The sequence below is a fragment of the Chlamydomonas reinhardtii genome, chromosome 9, assembly GCF_000002595.2.
Source record: "Chlamydomonas reinhardtii strain CC-503 cw92 mt+ chromosome 9, whole genome shotgun sequence".
Taxonomy (NCBI): Eukaryota; Viridiplantae; Chlorophyta; class Chlorophyceae; order Chlamydomonadales; family Chlamydomonadaceae; genus Chlamydomonas; species Chlamydomonas reinhardtii.
This window is the reverse complement of record NC_057012.1, coordinates 1900858-1918725: the sequence shown is the minus strand read 5'-3', so window position 1 is coordinate 1918725 and position 17868 is coordinate 1900858. Positions and strand designations below refer to the sequence as shown.

The window sequence follows — 17868 nt, the reverse complement described above, 5'->3', positions numbered from 1 at the left end:
CTCTGGGTCCAAGTCTCTCTTTACTTTACTGCATACTCTCGGGCGAAGGCTTTCTACAGCGACATTGTCGCTTGGCCACGATAGGCGGTGCCAGGCTCATATAGAGGTTCAAAATTGCATTTCGCTGAGACGCTTTCCCTAGTTGGCTCTCCTGATCTGATTTGGTGAAGAACCCAAAAGATGTCTGCAGAAGCAGCATGGCTGAGCGAGGCCATTGTGGAGTTCTTGAAGGCAAGACGCAGCGCGCATGTTGTCGCTGAAGTTCGCGCGTACGCAAGAAGGCTCTCCTTGCTGCTACTGTGACCCGTTTGTTTCAATTGTCTGACACACCGCTGATGCTCATGCAGGGGCCCATGTATATCAACCCGTTGATGGGCTTCATCGATGAGAAGTGCTTGATATTCACGCCAGAGGAGGAGAACAAGTTCGAGTACACAATCGTGAGCCTCATTCTACGCGGCGGGTCGTGATGTGCGGAGGGCAAGCTGCAGGACACCCCAAAAGTGTAGTGCGTGGCGGGAACACAGCCGGCGCCCCCTGCGTCGTTGCAGCCCTCCCATTGGAGTATACGCGGGCGGCGCTCACCATGACAGCCTGCACCATGCCACGGCTACCTGCCTTCTATACCACCGTGGCGTCTGCGCACGTCCCCTGTCATCCGCCTCCTGGCAGGGCGAGGCCGTAGCCACCTTGCCTGCCTCCTTGCCCCCTGCTCACCGTGCACAGCTAGCAATCGACTCAAGCACGCACAGCTCCGACCTTGCGCTGCGCCACGACCTTCTTCTTAAGCCGGGACTTCTGCGTGTGGATTCTAGACTTGCACGTCTTGCAGTCGCCACAGAAGCATTTGGTGCGCGTCTTGGCGCTCTTGGCCAGGGCGCCGGCCTTGGCCTTGGCGCTGAAGATGCCGCGCCCCCGATCGAAGGAGGTGGTGCCGCCCTCCTCGCTGCCCGCCTTCACCGCCTCGACATGGGCTGGGTCGAACATGCCGCGGGGGCAGCACATGACTGGCATATGGATTAGGCGTCATGGTCATGAAAACGTTGGAGCGCAGCGACTCGGGTAGCGTGTCGGTCGGGCGGTGCTCGGTCCAGCTGGTGATCTGGCCGGGCATAGCTACGAGTTTCACAATGCTGAGTCTCCTTTATCTTTACAATTAGCGCTGGGTTCGATGTCTAAGCTCAAACGCCCGGCCCCATGCTTTCTCCGCAGGACCACTCACACACGCAGGACTACTCACACACCTGCCCCCGGCTCGCGAGTCGCACCCCACCTGCTCCCTCCCACCTGCCCCCGCCCCCACTCACCGACACCCCCCCGCACAGTACCACAACGAGTTCAAGGAGCTGGTGGACGGGTTGCTGACGGAGTTCCTGGAGGACCTGGGCGTGGGCGCGGAACAGTTCTACCAGGTGGGTGAGAGGGGGTGGGGATGGGTGGGTAAGGGGGCGGGCAAGGGGGTAGGAAGGAGGGGTGGTTGCCATGCCCGAGCCCAATGTGTAGGTCACAATTGTCACGGACTTGTCGAACAGCCCAGGAATCCGGTGCAAGGCGGTGGTTGGGCTGGCGGGACTTGGGTGGGGCGGCGTCACGCTCTCGAGGTTGGGGCCGTGACAGTCACGTCGGTGGCGGTGAAGTGGTTCTGAGAGGCCTGGGGAAGCGGCATGGGCAGAGAGGGAGCCATTGCAGCAAGCGGTGTTACGTTGTCCGACCACCTGGCACACTGCTCACCCCCTGGCACGCGCCGCGCGCTTGCAGGTGGTGGCCAAGGCGCAGGGCTCGGACCAGCTCACCAGCTTCGTGGTGCAGGTACGTGGGGGTCGGGGGGAGGGGGAGGGGGGAGGTGGAGGGGGCGGGGGCAGGACGGAGATGGAGGGGGAGAGGAGCTGGGTGAGGGGGCGTGCAGCCTGCTGCTGCGCTCACGGCGGCAGGTGCGGGAGGGCTGCGTCTCGGTCCTCTGGGCCTCGTGTGGCCATCCTCCCGTGCGCTCACGTGCACACGCGCCTACGCGCCGTCGCATTGCTACATCGCATACACTGTCTTTGCGCTTTGTATCCCTTGTGCTCTTTTACACATGACTCCGCGTGCGCCCATCCGCTGCAGCCAGCTTATCATCAAGCTCTTCGTCGCGTGAGTGTGCCTTTCCTTTACCTCTTTGCCTCCCTGTGTGTGCGTCCTTGCTTTCTCCCGCCTGCTCAGACCATCCTGACGGTTGATGACTTCCTAATGTTTAAGGCCATGATGGTGCGCCGCAACATTGACCTCACAAACCAGGTGCGCGTAGGCCAGGGGCGCCGCGGGGCCACGGCCGCAAAGGCCAGGGGACACTGGGCAGGGGACACGAGGCAGGGGCACCTGCTGCCCGGCGGCTACCCACATGCCCTACTGGGTGTTGCCGTCCTTCAGCTGGCCGGTGCTGGAGTTTGGGAAAGGGAAGGGGCGGTGGTTGCGGGGAACCCGCTCGTGCCACTGCCCATGGGGTGCAGGGGCCCTGCACGAAGCACAAAGCGCCCACACTGCAGAGCGCCCACACCGCCACTCCTCGTGTCGGGCACTTCCGTGGCGTGCCGAACCCTAAACCCTGCCTCTCACCCCTTCCTATGCGCACATATAGGTCCTGGAGGCGGTGGAGGAGGCGCGGCGGCTGGAGGCCAAGGCGGCGGCGGCGTCCAAGCCCGAGGCCAGCGGCGGCAGCCTGACCGCCAAGGCCGCCGCCACAGCGGCAGAGGAGGATGCTCTCAAAGAGGTGGGGGGTGGGGGGTGGGGTGGAGCGTGAGAAGGACATGTAGGCATGGTGAGGGCAGCGTGGGCGGGCTTGGAAGGGGGCGGCTAGGAGTGTTGGGCTGTGGGGTCGGGAAGAGGTTGTGGGACGAGCAGGATGCGGCGTGTTGGGCTGCGGGGATGCGCCGCAGGCATGGCGTGGCGGTGGTCGCGTGAAGCAACGTGCGCGAGCCGCGACCCCGCACCGTCAGTCAGGACAGTCTTGTACCTGGTTGCCGTGTCCTAGGGGTGCTGCCGCCCACGCGCGGCAGTGGCACAGGAACGGCCGGCAGCAGCAACCGGCACCGAACTTTATGGTGCTGGGGCAGGCGGGGTCGAGTGCGTGCCACCAGCAGTTGCGGCTGTAGCTGCAAGCCCACCTGTTGTGCAATGCCCGGCACTTGTTGCCGCCACCTGCCGCCGTCCCTGCCACTTCGTTGGGGCAGTTGAGCGTGTGCTCCAAGCAGTCGTGGCTGCATAGCTGTGACCTCATCCGCTGCACCCCACCCCCGCCGCCACCCCACCGCCTCCTCCGGCCCCCTTCAGGCCATGGCTCTGTCCAACAAGTTGGCGGCGGAGTGGGACGAGACGGACCGCCTGCACAAGGCCATGCGCGCGCTGCAGGTGAGGAATGTGGGCGTATGTGATTGTGTGTAAGGAAGCACAAGGGCAAAGGCTAAACACTTTGCAGGGCCGGAAGAGAAATGGGGCATGTGTGGTACGGTAATAGGCGGGCGGGCGGGACAAAAGCAGTGTGACAGGCCTCAGCGCGCACACGCCGTTGGTCTGGCACCGACCACCTATCTACCGCCAATTCTACATGCGGTAAACACATTTACATACACGTTGTGTACACTGTAACACGCACCTGCACACACGCCCGCCCGCCCGCCCGCGCAGCTGGAGGACGAGGACGTGGCGTTCCCGGCCGCCATCGCCGCCTCGCTGAGGGAGCAGGCCAAGTACGACTCGGAGCTGGCGGATATCGAGCAGGCGGGTGTGGGGGAGTGGGGGAGACGGGTGGGAAGAGGGCGTGCCTCGTGGGCGTGCCTGAAGGGGAAACCTTGGTGACAGCGACGGAGAGGGCGTGTGTGGAGGTGTGTCGGAGGGCACGTTGTTTGGAATAGCGGTGGAGGGAGGATGTGGAGGTGGTGGCTGCTGCCATTCGCCGCTTACCTGCCTCCCGCTCCTGCGCACCGTACACACAGGCCATCGCGCTGTCCCTGGCACTGGAGGAGGAGCGCCGCCGCCTAGCAGCCCAGCAAGCGGCAGAGGCAGCGGCGGCGACTGCGGCGTCCACGTCAGCAGCTGCCGCTGGCGGGGCCGCCGGTAAATCTGCTGGCGCGGCCGCCGCTGGTGCTGCTGGTACCGCCGCGACGTCAACCAGCGCTGCCGCCATGCCCGCCGCTGCTGCCGGCGCCACTGGCAGCGGCGCCGCTGCTGCTTCGGCCTCCGCGGGCGCGGCCGCTACCAAGCCTCCCGCTGCCCACACCGCCGCCGCTGCCGGCGAGGTGGGCTGCATGACTTGCGTCAGACGCATGCTGGTGGCAAGGTGTATGCCCTGCCTCTCCTCCACGCCCCAAACTAAACCCATCGCTCCCCCCTCGGCCCCGCCCACCCGCCCTCCCTCCCTCTGCGCACAGTCCCACCCCGTGATCGCGCGCGCTGCCCCCCAGGCGCCCTCGCTGGCGCCGCTAAAGGGTTTCCTGCCCACGGGCGCCCCCGCGCCGCCGCCCTCCGCCGCCCCCGCGCCGCCACCCTCCGCCGCGCCCGAGGCCCCCCGCCCGCAGCGCTTCACGCCGGCGCCCATCGACGCCCCCACCAGCGGTGAGAGCAATACGATTGCTTTCAGCAGCGCCTGACCCCGCCAGCCTGCCATGTGTCTCGTTCCAAGGCCTTGTCAACCGCGCCTTGCTGCTGCCCATAGTTGCTTCTGACACGGTTTCGCCCCTCTCCACGAGGCGCTCTTACCCTTGTCCCGGCCCCTGCTCCCTGTCTTTTTACCGGCCACTTGCTTTGCCTCCCCCACCATCGTTCGCATGATAGCTACCCCACCCCATCCCCCACCCTTCAGCCAACCTGGTCAAGTCGTCTAGTGTTCGCAACCGCGGCGCGGGCTACAAGACCGAGGCGGCGGGTGTCGACCTGGAGGCCATCCGCAAGGCCGCGCAGCAGGCGGCGGAGAGCCAAAAGGTGCGGGGGTGGGGGGGGGGGCGGCTGTGTGAAGGAGGGGGGCGGTGCGGTGGAGGGGGGGGGTCGCCTAGGTATGGTGGGAAGGGTGGGCGGGGCGCGCGGCACTGGATGAGGCAGCGAGGGTTGGGCCGCTATGCGGCCAAACACAGTGGGGCACCCGCCGAGGAGGAGATAACAGCACACGGAATGAAAGCTACCCCCACCCGAAGGCATTCTGCCCCGCCCACAACCAACCCGCCCACCATGCATCCCAACCCCTCCACATCATACCTATCTTCTACCCCTCCCTCTTTTGCAGAAGCTGGTGGGCAAGGGCGACGTGAACGACGCCGCCACCAAGTGGCTGCAGGAGGCCAAGCTCAAGCTGATCGCGCAGAAGCAGGCGGAGCGCGAGCGGGAGATGGTGGACTACAAGGCGGCCAGCGCCGGCAAGGTGGGGAGGAGGCGAGGGGGCAGGGATGGGGGAAAAGGGGAGGGGAGCTGTGACTGGGTTTGGTTAGCGGAGCTGAGCGGCTGATGTCGGGCATTCACGCTGCTGCTCGTTGCCCCTCCCGCCCGACGCTGCAGCCCAAGCCCTCTGGCCCCTCCACCACCGCTGCCGCCGCGGACGACGCCAAGCGCGCTGCGCTGCGTGAGGCCCTGGCGCAGAAGATGAAGCAAAACATCATGGGAGCAAACTGAGGAGCTGGGAGCATCGAGAGCACGGGCGGGGGTGCGCGGGGGCAGAGCGAGATGCTGACGTTGCCAGAGGTCCGGTTTGGCAGGTGGTGACTGATGTGAGGGGTGAGCGCAGGTGGTGCCGCTGGACCGAAATATTGTAGAGGAGGCATGCAGGCGAGCGATTGCAGTGTGCGGACGTGAAGTGCAATAGGTGCTGCAGGTGTTTTGGGTTGCCGTGATTCGCGATAGCAGGACTGAGTTTGTGCAGAGGTGGTTTGCAAGCGAAATGGGTTTGGCTTATTATTGGCTTGTGCCTTCCGGCGTTGTTCTGGCGACCTTTGCCAAAGTGCCTTTGGCCAGTGCCATGCCGCGCGCATGTGTAGTCATCTTCAACGGGCATTGTCATGGCATTGTCACTCAGCTAATGGTATGTCAAACACCGCTGAGTAGTTCGAGGAGAAGAGGATGTCAAACGCCGCTGAGTATGCACGCCCCAGCCTCGGGCGCACAGTGTCACAATCAGCACTACGCTGCAGCTCTTAGTACTGAGGGGGCGCGGCATCTTTCCATCGACTTTCGTCGATGCCTGGGCTGGATGCACTTTGTTCCCGAGGACTCGTGACTCAACTATATCAGCCACTTGCTTCCTTTGCCATGTCCCACCATGTGGAGAGGGACTGACTGCGCTGACGCAGGGTTAGCTGCAATAGGTTCCTTCGATCTAAATTTTATCTGAATATCTGTCAGGAACTGGCAATGCTTCCCAGGGTTGGCGCGAGATGGACGGAGGCGCGACGCAAGGCTTGGCGCGCACGGTTATTGGGCTGTCTGATACTGGTAGAAAACATCACATAATCCAGTGTTCGGTCCTCTTGCCTCCTAGAAACGGGTGTGAAGCCACGCGACGATTGAGTTTCTCTGGAAGTTTAGGAGTCGCCGAAGCCGCGCAGCGTCGACGCGCTTCTGTAAACCACAAATGATACTCCATGACATGCAGTATGCTATTGGCTCATTGGCCAGCCCAGAGGCCTGACACCAGACCGTGGCCTTGGCATGGCCTTGCCGTCAGAGCGTTTCCAAAGTTCCTTTCTATACTAGAGTACAACATGAAGCTAGCATTACTTTGCTACTGAGGAACGCGTCAGGGGTCTGCGTTGACCGCCGCTCAAATGATTGCCAGCAGGCACTTCGCAGATCACAGCGCAAAATTGGCGCATCGTAGTCCCAACGAGGGCATTGGTAAAGTATGGTTATGCTGGCACGGGTCACAGCTAGCGCGCACGGTCACCCTGCGTGCCGACGGCACGCTTCAGAGTGCTCTGCACGACGGCACGACGCCTACAGCCGGTACCGCATCATGCACACTTACCACCCTTGTACCATGACTAGCTGAGACACGCTTTGTGCGCAGTAACAATGCATGGTTTGGTGAAGGTCGGCAGCCAGCTGGGGGGAGGGCGGTTTCCCTTCAAGCCGGAGATGACAGTTCCCTCCTGCCCTGGGTGCTGGGCACCCGTGCTTGGTCGGACTGTCCCTTGCTGCGATGTCGCATTCATGACTACCATTTTTGCTCGTATACACTTTATCGCAGAAGCGACGCTTCCAATCTCTTTTATATACGCATCTTTCGCAATCACCCATAAGTGCAGCCATTCATAAGCTGCGCTACACGAGTACCTAATTAGTGGCAGCACCCCTTGACAGTGCTCCCTGCCTGCTTAGGCTTACCACCTGCCGTACTGGGTGTCACCGGCGCCCCCAGGCACTCAGACACCTCCGCACTGACACTGCACAGCCACCATTGCCATCGCGCTAAGAAAGCAGCCCCTTTATGGCTGCCCCAAGGCCGGCGCCAAGCCCGGGCCTGCGGGAGTGCTGCTGACATGGCCCGGTGCCTGCCGAGGCGGCCAGGGCCGACTGCGCATGCCCCAAGCTGCCTGTACGCAATAAGACTACACTTATGGCACATAAAGACAGCCGTACATCGAGTATGGGGCCCCTGGCTTGCTAGTGTTGGCGTGCGCCAGTCCGCGCCCCACGCGCCAGCCCGGGCCCTCACTTTATGTCCTTCCCTGCACTCCGCCTGCCCGTCATGGGCCGGGTGTGTGAGCACGCTCAGGTGGGGCCGGGGCTGCGGCAATGAGCACACCGCCACGATACAGGGACATCTGGCCACTGTGAGAGGCGGCGGAGCGGGTCGGATGGGCGCGACCAAGGGCACACTGCGTGCTCGCCAGTGTTAGGGCTTGCGCACGTGTGCATGCTGCAGCGCGGCGCATGCCCCTCAAGCGCCTTGACGCAGCTGCGCAGCTCGCGCCCGGCCTGCCATGCCAAGACCTGTCAGGTGACATGCCATCACGACCCTGGGGGGCCCCCTATAGCGCCGTGCTCTGGCCAGGCCGAGGCCAGGCGCCTGGACACCCCGCCCGCCGCTGTGCCATGGACGGGCCCAGCGCCTGTGCGGCGGCCCCATAAATGCCCAGGCATGCCTGTATCAGTGCTGTGACCATACACGCACGCTAGGAGCATGCTGGCTGGACACGGCGCGCATCGCTGGTGCAGAAGTGGGCATGCCGACATGTTCGGCGAGTCCGCATCTCGTTAGGATTCGGGCTACCCCGACCTCGAGGCAGATCGTTTACAATCTTTCGCATCGATCTGTATGCTAACAGGGATATGGAGGAACCGACGCCAGGAAGTGGCGACTTTCAGGCGCACCCTCGCTGGCTCGCGCCAGGGCTCGCCTGCGCAAGAAATGCGAGCACGCCCGCCCGCATGCTTGTTGACCCTCACACATGGTAGCTGTATAGTATACCTATATTTTACAAATACTCGCACACAGAACCAGACCCATAACTCAAGTGTGCCAGGCTGCAGCAGCCCTCGTCTTGCTGGCCGTGGAGAACGCGGGCCCGCCAGCCCCAGCAAGTGCAAGCAAAAGGCGTCCCCAGGCACTCAGACACCTCCACACTGACACTGCACAGCCACCATTACCATTGCGCTAAGAAAGCAGCCCCTTTATGGCTGCCCCAAGGCCGGCGCCAAGCCCGGGCCTGCGGGAGCAGGGGAACCCCTGTGCGGGAGTGCTGCTGACATGGCCCGGTGCCTGCAGGGTAGCTCACCAAATGAAAAATTTTTGGGTTTGGGTGCCGCGCATCTACGCAGGTGTAGACGTTTTTGGCCGGGTTTGGCGCAAAAATGGGGGAAGCGTAGACGTTTTGGGGGGCTTGGGGGCTCAAGTGTACATGCCGCGGTCAGGGTCATCTACGCATTCGTGATGGAACATGGCAAGGGGCAGGAAAGCGTAGTCCCGATGTGTGTGGCTCCCACCCGTGCCCACATAAATGCGTAGCAAGAAGGGACAAGGCATTGGTGCGTCGTTCGCGCGCTGTTACTGTACCGACGGTAGCTGGCAGGTTGTGTCGATGTTTTGCTGACGCGCATTCCTCACGCTCCGGGCGCCCGGCCAAGGCGATAGCACCACACAGACTCAATGCGACGCCACACCGCGCGGATAGCATAGCCGATGCGCACCTGCAGGCAGTCGACCGGCGTCCACGGATGAGCTGTGTAGACGAGCACTAGCGTAATGCAACGGCGTGCAGCAAAACAATGGCCGGGCGACAGTGTGACAAACAGCGCTCGTATCTTCCTTCGTTCGGAACGAAATTTGCCCAAAAAGGCCTCTGGCGGACGAAATTTTTGTGATCTTGACTTGGAATTTCGGCCAAAACGCACGGGATCTTGGGGGGTCTTTCGGCAAACAGACGAAGACATTTTTGGGATTTCGGTCACTTTTGGCCAAGGACAGGGGGTTCCAGCGGCTACTCCACGGCCGAAACCTGCGTGGCATATGGTAAGAAGGCTCAAAGGGCTGTATCTATGGGTGTTGACGGCGGGAGAGTGAGGTTGTGTCGGCGGGAAGCAGGGGAGGAGTGGGCGTGTCGTGTCGGTGTCGACATCGTGCGGGTTGGGGGCGGAGCCCCCGGAAAAATTTTGGGGGTGAACGAAGCAGCGGCAGCCTGTTTCGTCAACTAAACGAAGCCATTTTAAGGAATTCGGCCACTGACGCCGCCCCTGCCTTCGTAAGATACGAGCGCTGGTGACAAACAGGGGCAAGAACAAGGCGAAGCAAAGCAGAAGAGGGGCCCGAATGTGTACGACAATTGTGGCGGGCAGGCCGAATGCGGTGCAACACGCCAACAACACAACCGGAGGTGAGGAAGCGTTGCTGATGGTGAGGATAGGTGCTGCGACGTTCGGTAGGGGAGCTGTGGCCGCGCACTAGTTGGGAGGAAGTTTCCGAGGCGTTGTTTCCGAGGCCTTGTTTGTGGCTGATGTGTGTGGCTGATAAAGAAAGAAGCAGAGTTTCGGCTGTGAGCGGCTGGCGAGGAGAGGCGGGGGCTGTTGCGTTTTGGAAGGCGGGCGGAAGGCCGCACACGCTGGGAGTCGGGCAGGCTGTAGATTTTGCTGAAGCTGCGTTTGAGAAGGGAGCCGAAGGGACAGCTGGGGTGGGACAGTTGGTGTGGGACAGCTGGAAGGGACAACTGGAAGGGACTACTGGAAGGGACAGCTGGGAGGGGACAGCGGATGTGGGACTGCTGGGGTGGGACAGCTGGGGAGAGGCACGGGACAGCTGGGGAGAGGCACGGGACAGCTGGCACGGGACGCTGGGTGGCGGCAGAGGCTGGCAGCGCTGGGGCTGGTACGTAGGTGGGTACTTGGGTACGTGGCTGGATGGGGCCCGGGCTCACGAAGAGCTCCCCGGTGGCAAGACAGGAGGCGGCGTCTTAAAACCAGCAGCCCTGCGGCACGGGAGCGCGGAGAGGGGACACGCGCACACACACAGGGCAAAACACAGCCAGGACGAAAAGCCCGCCAAGGAGCCCGCCTACGCAGCCAACACGCGCCCGCCGCAAACAGGCACTCACACGCGCACACACAACCCACAAGACGGCCGAGAAGCCGGCGATCACGCACCGCACGCCCCACACACGGCCGGCGGGACAGCACACTCCCGAAAACCAGCGCCCCTAACGCAAACCCAAGAACCCGACCCGCGCCGAACCGACAAGGAAAAAGCCCACACGCGCGCCAAGCCCCAACCTTAGCACCGACCTGTGTCCCTACCGTAAAACTGGAAACCAGAAGCCCAGCACGGGAACACCGGCACGGCCGTCCCCGCACCGCAGAGCGGTTCAGGGCAGCCGGGACCGGCGCCCCACCCCCCAAACACCTACTACAAGCCACCGCACCGCTCGGTACCGCCGCTACCGTCGCCCCGGTCGCCGCTCCACGGCTGTCGTGCTGGCTGAGGCTGACGCTGCTGCGTCACATCTGGGGCTGCTGCTAACAGATGGACATATCGCTGCCGCTGTCAGAGGAGATGGACATGTCGTCGCCTGAGCCGATGTTGTTGTCGCCGTGGTACCATGCCGCGTGGCCAGCAGGAGGGAAGGGAAGCGGTGGTGCGGGCAGGGCCGGCAGGACGACGGCGGCGGCGACTGGTGGCGCGGGGGCCGGAGGGGGAGGCGGCGGCGGGGCCGCCGGCGGAGGAGGGGGCAGATCCGGGGGCGGCAGGAGGCTGAGGAGCCCGCGTGAGGTCATGGTACCCGGCAGCAGTTGGCGATGCTGACCATAGAAGCGCATGAGGGCCTTGCGGAGGAAGGGGCGCGGGTAGGCGCGCAGATGCAGCCGCCGCAGCGTGCGCCGTGCTGACGTGATGAAGGTGCCGAGGGTGGTGCAGAGCCGCGCAAGGGTGACGAGGGCGCCGATGACAACGTTGAAGCGCACGTGCCGGGGGATGCAGGAGTAGAACGGGGTGAAGCGGGAGATGCCGAGCTGCGCAAACTTGGGGCTGTCGCGTTTGTCGTACGGCTGTAGGTCGTACACGACGTGCCCGTAGATGTTGCTGCTGTGGGGGGTGATGGCGAAGTTGAGGTAAGGCGTGGCGACGCCGGCGGCGGGTGTGGCGCCGGAGGCCGCCAAGGTGAGGTCGGTGGAGTAGATGCCAGGGATGCCGGCAAGCGATTGGGATTGCAGCAGCAGGTGGGGAAGGAAGGGGTTGCAGCAGCCGAGGAGGTCGTCGGTGTACCGCTGGGTATCTTGGAACGCCAGTAGCACATCAAGGGCGAGGGAAGCTTCCGCGCACAAGGAGCTGGCGGAGGGCATGAAGACGCGGGTGTAGAGTGCGCGCTGCCAGCGCAACTCATCATAGGCAAGGACCAGGTTGGCAACGTACGAAGCGAAGTTGGCGCCCATGGCGACGCCGCGAATTTGCAGGTAGGGCTGGCCGCGGTAGGAGGTGTAGGCATGCGCAAGCAAGTCATCTACGCATGTGTAGATGCCGGGTGCCTGAGGGCATCTACAAAGATACGAGCACTGACTTCCGTGCGGTTCGTTCAGGGCCCCAGAGGCTGCTGCTTCGGCTTCGCAGTTATATATGCACACGACGTGTAAGGACCACGAAATCCAGGAAGAATAGAATGACTGGCACAGTTAAAGCCGTGTTCAACAGCATCGAACCAGGGTCCTACCCCTCGTGCCTCCATCGCACATCCCTCGTACGTGCGTACGCAGCCACGCACATTCGCAGACCCCGTGTACGTGGCGCAGGTGCCGACGACTACTAGGCCATTTGAGGGGACACCCAACTTCGAGGCAGTATGAGTCTAGTCCAGCTACGTACTCCCGCAGTTACCTGCTGCCCATTCGCGCCCGAAGTCACCGACCCTAGCCGGTGTTGCGTGTGTGCGCCTACCCGGCCGTCTCGTCGCAAGACCCCGTCCCCAGCACCACATCAAGTATCACCACCTTGCATGCGCGTCTCCTCTACCCCATATGTAGCATGCATGCATGCAGGCAGCCGTCCCCCAGCGGCAGCCCCATCGTACATTGGACGGTACCCTCGACAGCACGCATACAGCTGTGCCCTGACCGCCCTTCCACTTCTGCGTGCCGTGTGCGAGCGCAAACTGCGTCAATACCGGTACTTTGCCTCAGACGGCAAAGACTGCAGTAGCCGCAGTGTAAGTCGCCTCGCCTACTGCTGGTCAGCATCCGCCGCGCCAGCCGCTCCCTCCTCGTCGTCCGCCGTTGCGGCTGCGCTGTCCTTGAGCTCAAACCACTGCAGGGCACCGGCAGGCGGCATGCGTGAGCAGGCCGCCGCATGATCCGTACAAGCGTCAGTCATGGTGCGAAGTGCGCAAGCGCACACGGACAGGATCGAACAAACAGTGCTCTGCTGCGGCGTGAACACGCCACCCCCCACCGGCACAATGTCACGACATGTTGTGAAACTCAGAGTGAGCGGTCCGCCGCTGGCCGTGGGGAATGGCGTAAGCCCCGACCCCACTACAGCCTAGCGTTTGCGGTAATCCCTGGATCGGAGTGCCCGTCGCGACCGGCGGACCAGTGCTACAAGCTTTCGTATCGTCGCAACCGGCATGCACGCGCGCCAGCACCCGGACGGGGCGCGCTCCATCCTCGGCACGCGCGCCCAGCAAAAGTAGCAAACGTTTGTTGCTCACGGACTGTTTGAACTGATACGGTACTAGGACAGCTCCCGCTGGCAGCCTCACACCCACTTCGGCCCCTTCCCTGCTGAAACGCCCTTACACTCTCGATCATGTCGTCGATGGCCTTGGGCCCCGTCTCCGACAGCGCGGCGTCGCCCCACAGCAGCAGCCGCTCATGCCGCCCGTCCGCTGCGGGGGCCAGAGGTTGGATAGGTGGCAGCGGCAGCGGGATGTATGTAGGGCGGTATATGTGAGCAGGTGGGGAGATAAGGCGGGTAGGCGGGCATCCAAAGCAGTGAGGGCCGCGGGCGTTGGACAGACTTGATGGCTGGCTTCCGTATGTCCATCCCCACCCCCTTGTGTAGCCGTGCGGCAGCAGCCCACCGGCAGCCGCCAGCCCCTGTGACCCTGTAGCTGCTCCGAGTCCCTTACCCTGCATGGTCGTGTTCCTGTCCGCCACGATATAGCGCTGGTCCTGCGCGCAGAGGGCAGGGTATGGTGTGAGGGGCTGGGGAGTATCAGCAGCGAGAAGGCGGGAGTGGCGTGCTTGTATTGCCGGCATGCAGTTCCCTGCCCTGCCCTGCCCTGCCTACCCTACCCTGCCCTTCCCTCTTCCCTCTTCCCTGCCCCTCCCCTCCCTCCCTGGCCTGGCCTGGCCTGCCCTGTCCTGCCCTGCCCTGCCCTGCCCTGCCCTGCCCTGCCCTGCCCTGCCCTGCCCTGCCCTGCCCTGCCCTCTTCCCTGCCCTGCCCTGCCTGAGCCGGCCCCTGCCCGCCCCCCACCCCGCCCTCCCCCGCCCCCTCGGCCCCCCCCACACACACACACACCATCATGCGCTTCAGCTGGGCGTCCAGCGACCCCAGCACCGGGTGCGGCTGGCCCTCCTGGAAGCCCAGCTGGTCCAGCAGGCGCTTCAGCTGGGCTGCGGGTGCGGGCGCGGGCAGGGCGAGAGGCGGGCGGGGGCGGGTGGGCAGGTAAATGATGGAGTGGGAGGGAACTGCACGGCACTTCGTCACGAAAAGCAGAATGCGCTGGGCTGCGGTACCGTACTCAGACCTCATTTCCTGACACTCCAGACACTGCTCTCCTTCCACTGCCGGCTGCTGCTGTGGCTGCTGTCGTGCCGCCTGCATTGTCGGCCTTCACCCCACCCCACCCCCCGTGTCTTCACTCACTCTCCTCCATCTTGTTGTTGTTGACGCGGATCAGGGCCAGCACCACAGAGGTCAGGGCCCAGTCGTCGCCGCCCTCACCCGGGGCCGCGCCCTGGCCCACCACCTGCAGCGGCAACACACCGCGCACCGCACACCGCGTGCAGAGCCAGGGCCCCGAGCCGACCACAGCGCATTCAAGGGCATGGCGACACAAACGCATGCCGGGCGCCAAGACATCCCATCACGTCGACATCGCTGACAGACAGCACTTGCGCCAGATCCAAGATGCAGTCGCAGTGCGTGGGCGCACGCACCTGCAGCCGCAGCACGGTGGGCAGCGCCGTCCGCAGCACAAAGTGCTGGTTGCCGGGGGCCGCGGCGGCAGTGACGGGAGTGGCGGGGGCGGCGGGGACGTCGTCCGCGGAGCCGGAGGCGCCCGCCGCGGTGGCCGCGGCGCCGCCTGCGCCCATCTTGGGCTCGGGCCGCGGCGCCAGCTGTGGCAGTTCGAGGCCACAAGCCATCGCGTGAAGGGGGAAAGCAACGGGCTCGAAACGAACAATGAAAGAGGAGAGACGTGGCAGGAGCCTCCCAGCAGGAGGTCGGCACTCGGCAGGCAGGCTGCCGGCCGCTGATGCCGCGCGGCACCCGATGCCGTAAGGGCTGCTTGCGCGCAGTAAGGAGCAACAGCCACCCCTCAGCCACCCTCCCCCCCCGCGCCGGGGCACTACACATCCCACCTGACCCCAACCTCAAAGCCACTCACGTCATCAATGTCCAGGCCGAGCGTGGAGATGGCCATGTGGCGGGCCCAGGGCAGCCACACCGACGCCAGCCTACAGCCAAACCACAGCGCAGTTGGAGTCTCGGGACACTGAACGCGGCGCACTGCAAGCCATTGCACGCAGCAGCGCAGCGCTGGCAACCCCGCACCACCACCCAAAAGCCCCATCCCCAATCCCTCCCGCTTCATCAACGCGCCGACCCGCTCTCACTTCCTGTGGTGCCGCTGGTTGCCCAGCGCCTTCTTGATGGCATCCGTCAGCTTGCCGCGAGCCACCGGCACACCGGGCTTGGCGCGCGTCGCGAAGAGCATGTAGCGCACAACGACGCGAGCCAGCTCCTGCTTGGTCTGCTCGTGGGCATGGGTTGGGCATGGGTTGGGCATGGGTTTGGCGTGGGTTGGGCATGGGTTGGGCATGGGTTGGGTATGGGTTGCAGGCATTGCGTGTGGACATGTCGGGCAGAAGGTGGCGCTGACTGGCGGCATCGGGATGGGATGGGATGAACATGTAGGATGCATGGAAGCACACGGCAGCGCCAAGCACGGGACGGATGGCACACGTCCCCCAGATGCCGGCGTCGGGTTCTGGGTCTCGGCTGGTTTGCGGCTGGAATACCCCAATTCTCCCGACAGAACCAACACCCTGCCCATAGGCGGAGCCGCTCCAATCGACCAGCCGGCAGAATCAGCCCCGAGACCCGCACCCCGAGACCCTGGTCCCTGACTCCCTCACAGGCCTCAGCCCCAAACCCTGGCACCATCTCTTGCTGCGATCTTGTCAACACAATTCACACCCGCCCACGCTGCCGATTCGCATCTACACGCGCGCGCGCGCACACACACACACACACACACACACACACACACACACACACACTGGGTAAACGTTGTTTAGCGCGCCCAGGGTGCGGAGCATGGACGCATACAGGTGCATCGCGGGGTCAGGCCGAATGGTCGCCCGTGGGGTTACAGGCTTATCGGTGTCTTCGGGTGCTGGGACTGTCCCCTCTGTAACATCCGCATTCTTATCGCGGGTAAGTATGACTACCTGGGTGACGGCAACCACGCGACGCTTGGTAAATTGGTAGGTATCGGCAAGTAATTCCGGCGTCGTCTGGGCGGGCTTTCGTTTCGTTTTTTAACACACACGCTGCCACAACTCACGGCGTTGGACACCTCGTTCCACACGTCGCACTTCGCCGCCGCGTCCTGGTACTCCTCATGATAGCGCTTGATCTGTAGGGGCGCGAGGGGAGAGGTGGTAGTGGAAAACATAATGGAGGACCAGTGCCGCGGACAAGCATCGCGTCAGCCCTGCCGCCTACGGCACTGGCCTCCGCACACGCGGCCCTACGCCCGCCCAGTCGCCGTTCCCCGCCCCATACACCGCCCCTACCTCGCTCCCGCCCGTTTAAGCACCACCACCCAGCGTACCCAACTGCTGCCAGCCCACGCACCTTCCTGCGCATCGCAGCCAGCTCTTTGGAGTCGATCTGCAGAGGCTCCGTGGCAGACGCGAACCGCGCCGCCGCGCCTTGCCGTCCCTGGGCCTGCGTGCCGCGGCCTGCCGCGCCGCCGCTGCCGCCCGCCTGGCCGCCGCCGTCGCGCTCCGCGTCATCATCTGAGCCGTTGCCGTCGTCGGCTCCGGCCGGTGCCGACTGGCTGGCGCCCCGGCCGCGACCGCGGCCCCGGCCACGTGCAGCGCCGCGGCCGCCGCGGCCGCCTGCTGCAGCTGCGGGCGGAGCCATGCTGGCACCCGCCTGTGTTGTGGCATGTGCGGAACGAGAGTGGGGACGGCGGCAAGGGTGAGAGCACACAGTGCAGGAGCAAGCCAGCGGCAGGTGGACGAGGCGTCATGCATGCCACAGGTGACATGGCCACATGGGCTTCCATCAGGCATTAGACTGGCCCGACCCAGCTTGCCGGTGCTCACACGCAATCAATATTCAAGAACACACGTGAGAGCGTACCTGGGCTCCCGCCGCGCCGTCGTCTGAGTCAGATGAGATGATGACCACATCGCTATCATCTGACGCCGCCCCCGCCGCACCACCAGCCGTCGCTGAGCCACCGCCGCCGCGCCCGCCCCGGGCGCCGCGCCCACGCGCCGCGCCTGCGCCGGCCAGCCCTGCTCGGCCGCCGCCACGCAAGCCCCCGCGCCGCCCGCGCGCCGCGCCTGCGCCGCCACGCCCGCCCCTCCGCGGCTCGTCCTCTTCGCCAAGGCCATCATCACCGTCATCGCTCATGTCGTGGTCTGCCTCGTCCTCGCTACCCTGGCTTGCGCTCTCCCCGCCGCTGGCCGCCTCGTCGTCGTCTGCCTCGCGCCGCGCCGCAAACCCCTTGCGCCCTGCACCCTCCCGCCGTGGCCGCTTGTCCGAGCCGGCTGCACCAGCCGCGCGATCCAGCGCATCCCGTCGCGCTGCGTCTAGGTTGCCGTCGTCGTCCAGCTGCGCACCGGAAGCAGGGACGGGGTTTGTCGGTGGGCAAGCGGCACGCTGCTTTAGACATTGGACCGAGCGCATCATGCTCAAAACAAACAACAAAGCATGCTTACTGCGTCATATGCTCCGTCTGGTGAGGCATGGTCCGCGAAATGCCTTTTTGCCGCTCGCTTCGGACGCTGGCTCATTTGAGCTTTGATTTTGAGAAAGCGATTTTTTAACCCGTTTCTGGTTGCTGCACAGATAAGAGATAGGGAGGTCCGGCAAAAATGCTCGCTACGGGAATTCAAACACTGAAACACGGGGTCGCGTGCGCTGAGCAGTTCAATGAGCCAGGGTATGTTTCTAACTTACAGCAATACTA

The 17868-nt window shown here is 64.1% G+C and overlaps 2 protein-coding genes across 2 annotated transcripts; one reads left to right on the top strand and one right to left on the bottom strand.

Annotated features, from left to right (window-relative positions):
* Positions 1-18: 18 nt before the first annotated feature.
* On the top strand, positions 19-6594 carry CHLRE_09g395250v5 (uncharacterized protein). Its single transcript, XM_043065747.1, has 13 exons — positions 19-231; positions 348-440; positions 1326-1412; positions 1759-1809; positions 2200-2274; positions 2615-2746; positions 3307-3384; positions 3661-3753; positions 3969-4271; positions 4404-4587; positions 4835-4953; positions 5252-5386; positions 5521-6594. Exons 2-13 carry the CDS (start codon positions 354-356, stop codon positions 5632-5634), a joined length of 1458 nt encoding a protein of 485 aa, XP_042920918.1. The 5' UTR covers positions 19-231; positions 348-353; the 3' UTR covers positions 5635-6594.
* A 5382-nt stretch (positions 6595-11976) lies between these two features.
* On the bottom strand, positions 11977-17848 carry CHLRE_09g395300v5 (uncharacterized protein). Its single transcript, XM_043065750.1, has 12 exons — positions 17618-17848; positions 17034-17510; positions 16521-16823; positions 16228-16299; positions 15275-15411; positions 15046-15115; positions 14597-14776; positions 14304-14406; positions 13956-14050; positions 13563-13605; positions 13231-13319; positions 11977-12739 (listed from the first exon to the last, which is right to left on the bottom strand). The coding sequence occupies exons 2-12, from the start codon at positions 17307-17309 to the stop codon at positions 12656-12658; spliced, it is 1452 nt and encodes a 483-aa protein (XP_042920917.1). The 5' UTR covers positions 17310-17510; positions 17618-17848; the 3' UTR covers positions 11977-12655.
* Positions 17849-17868: the final 20 nt, after the last annotated feature.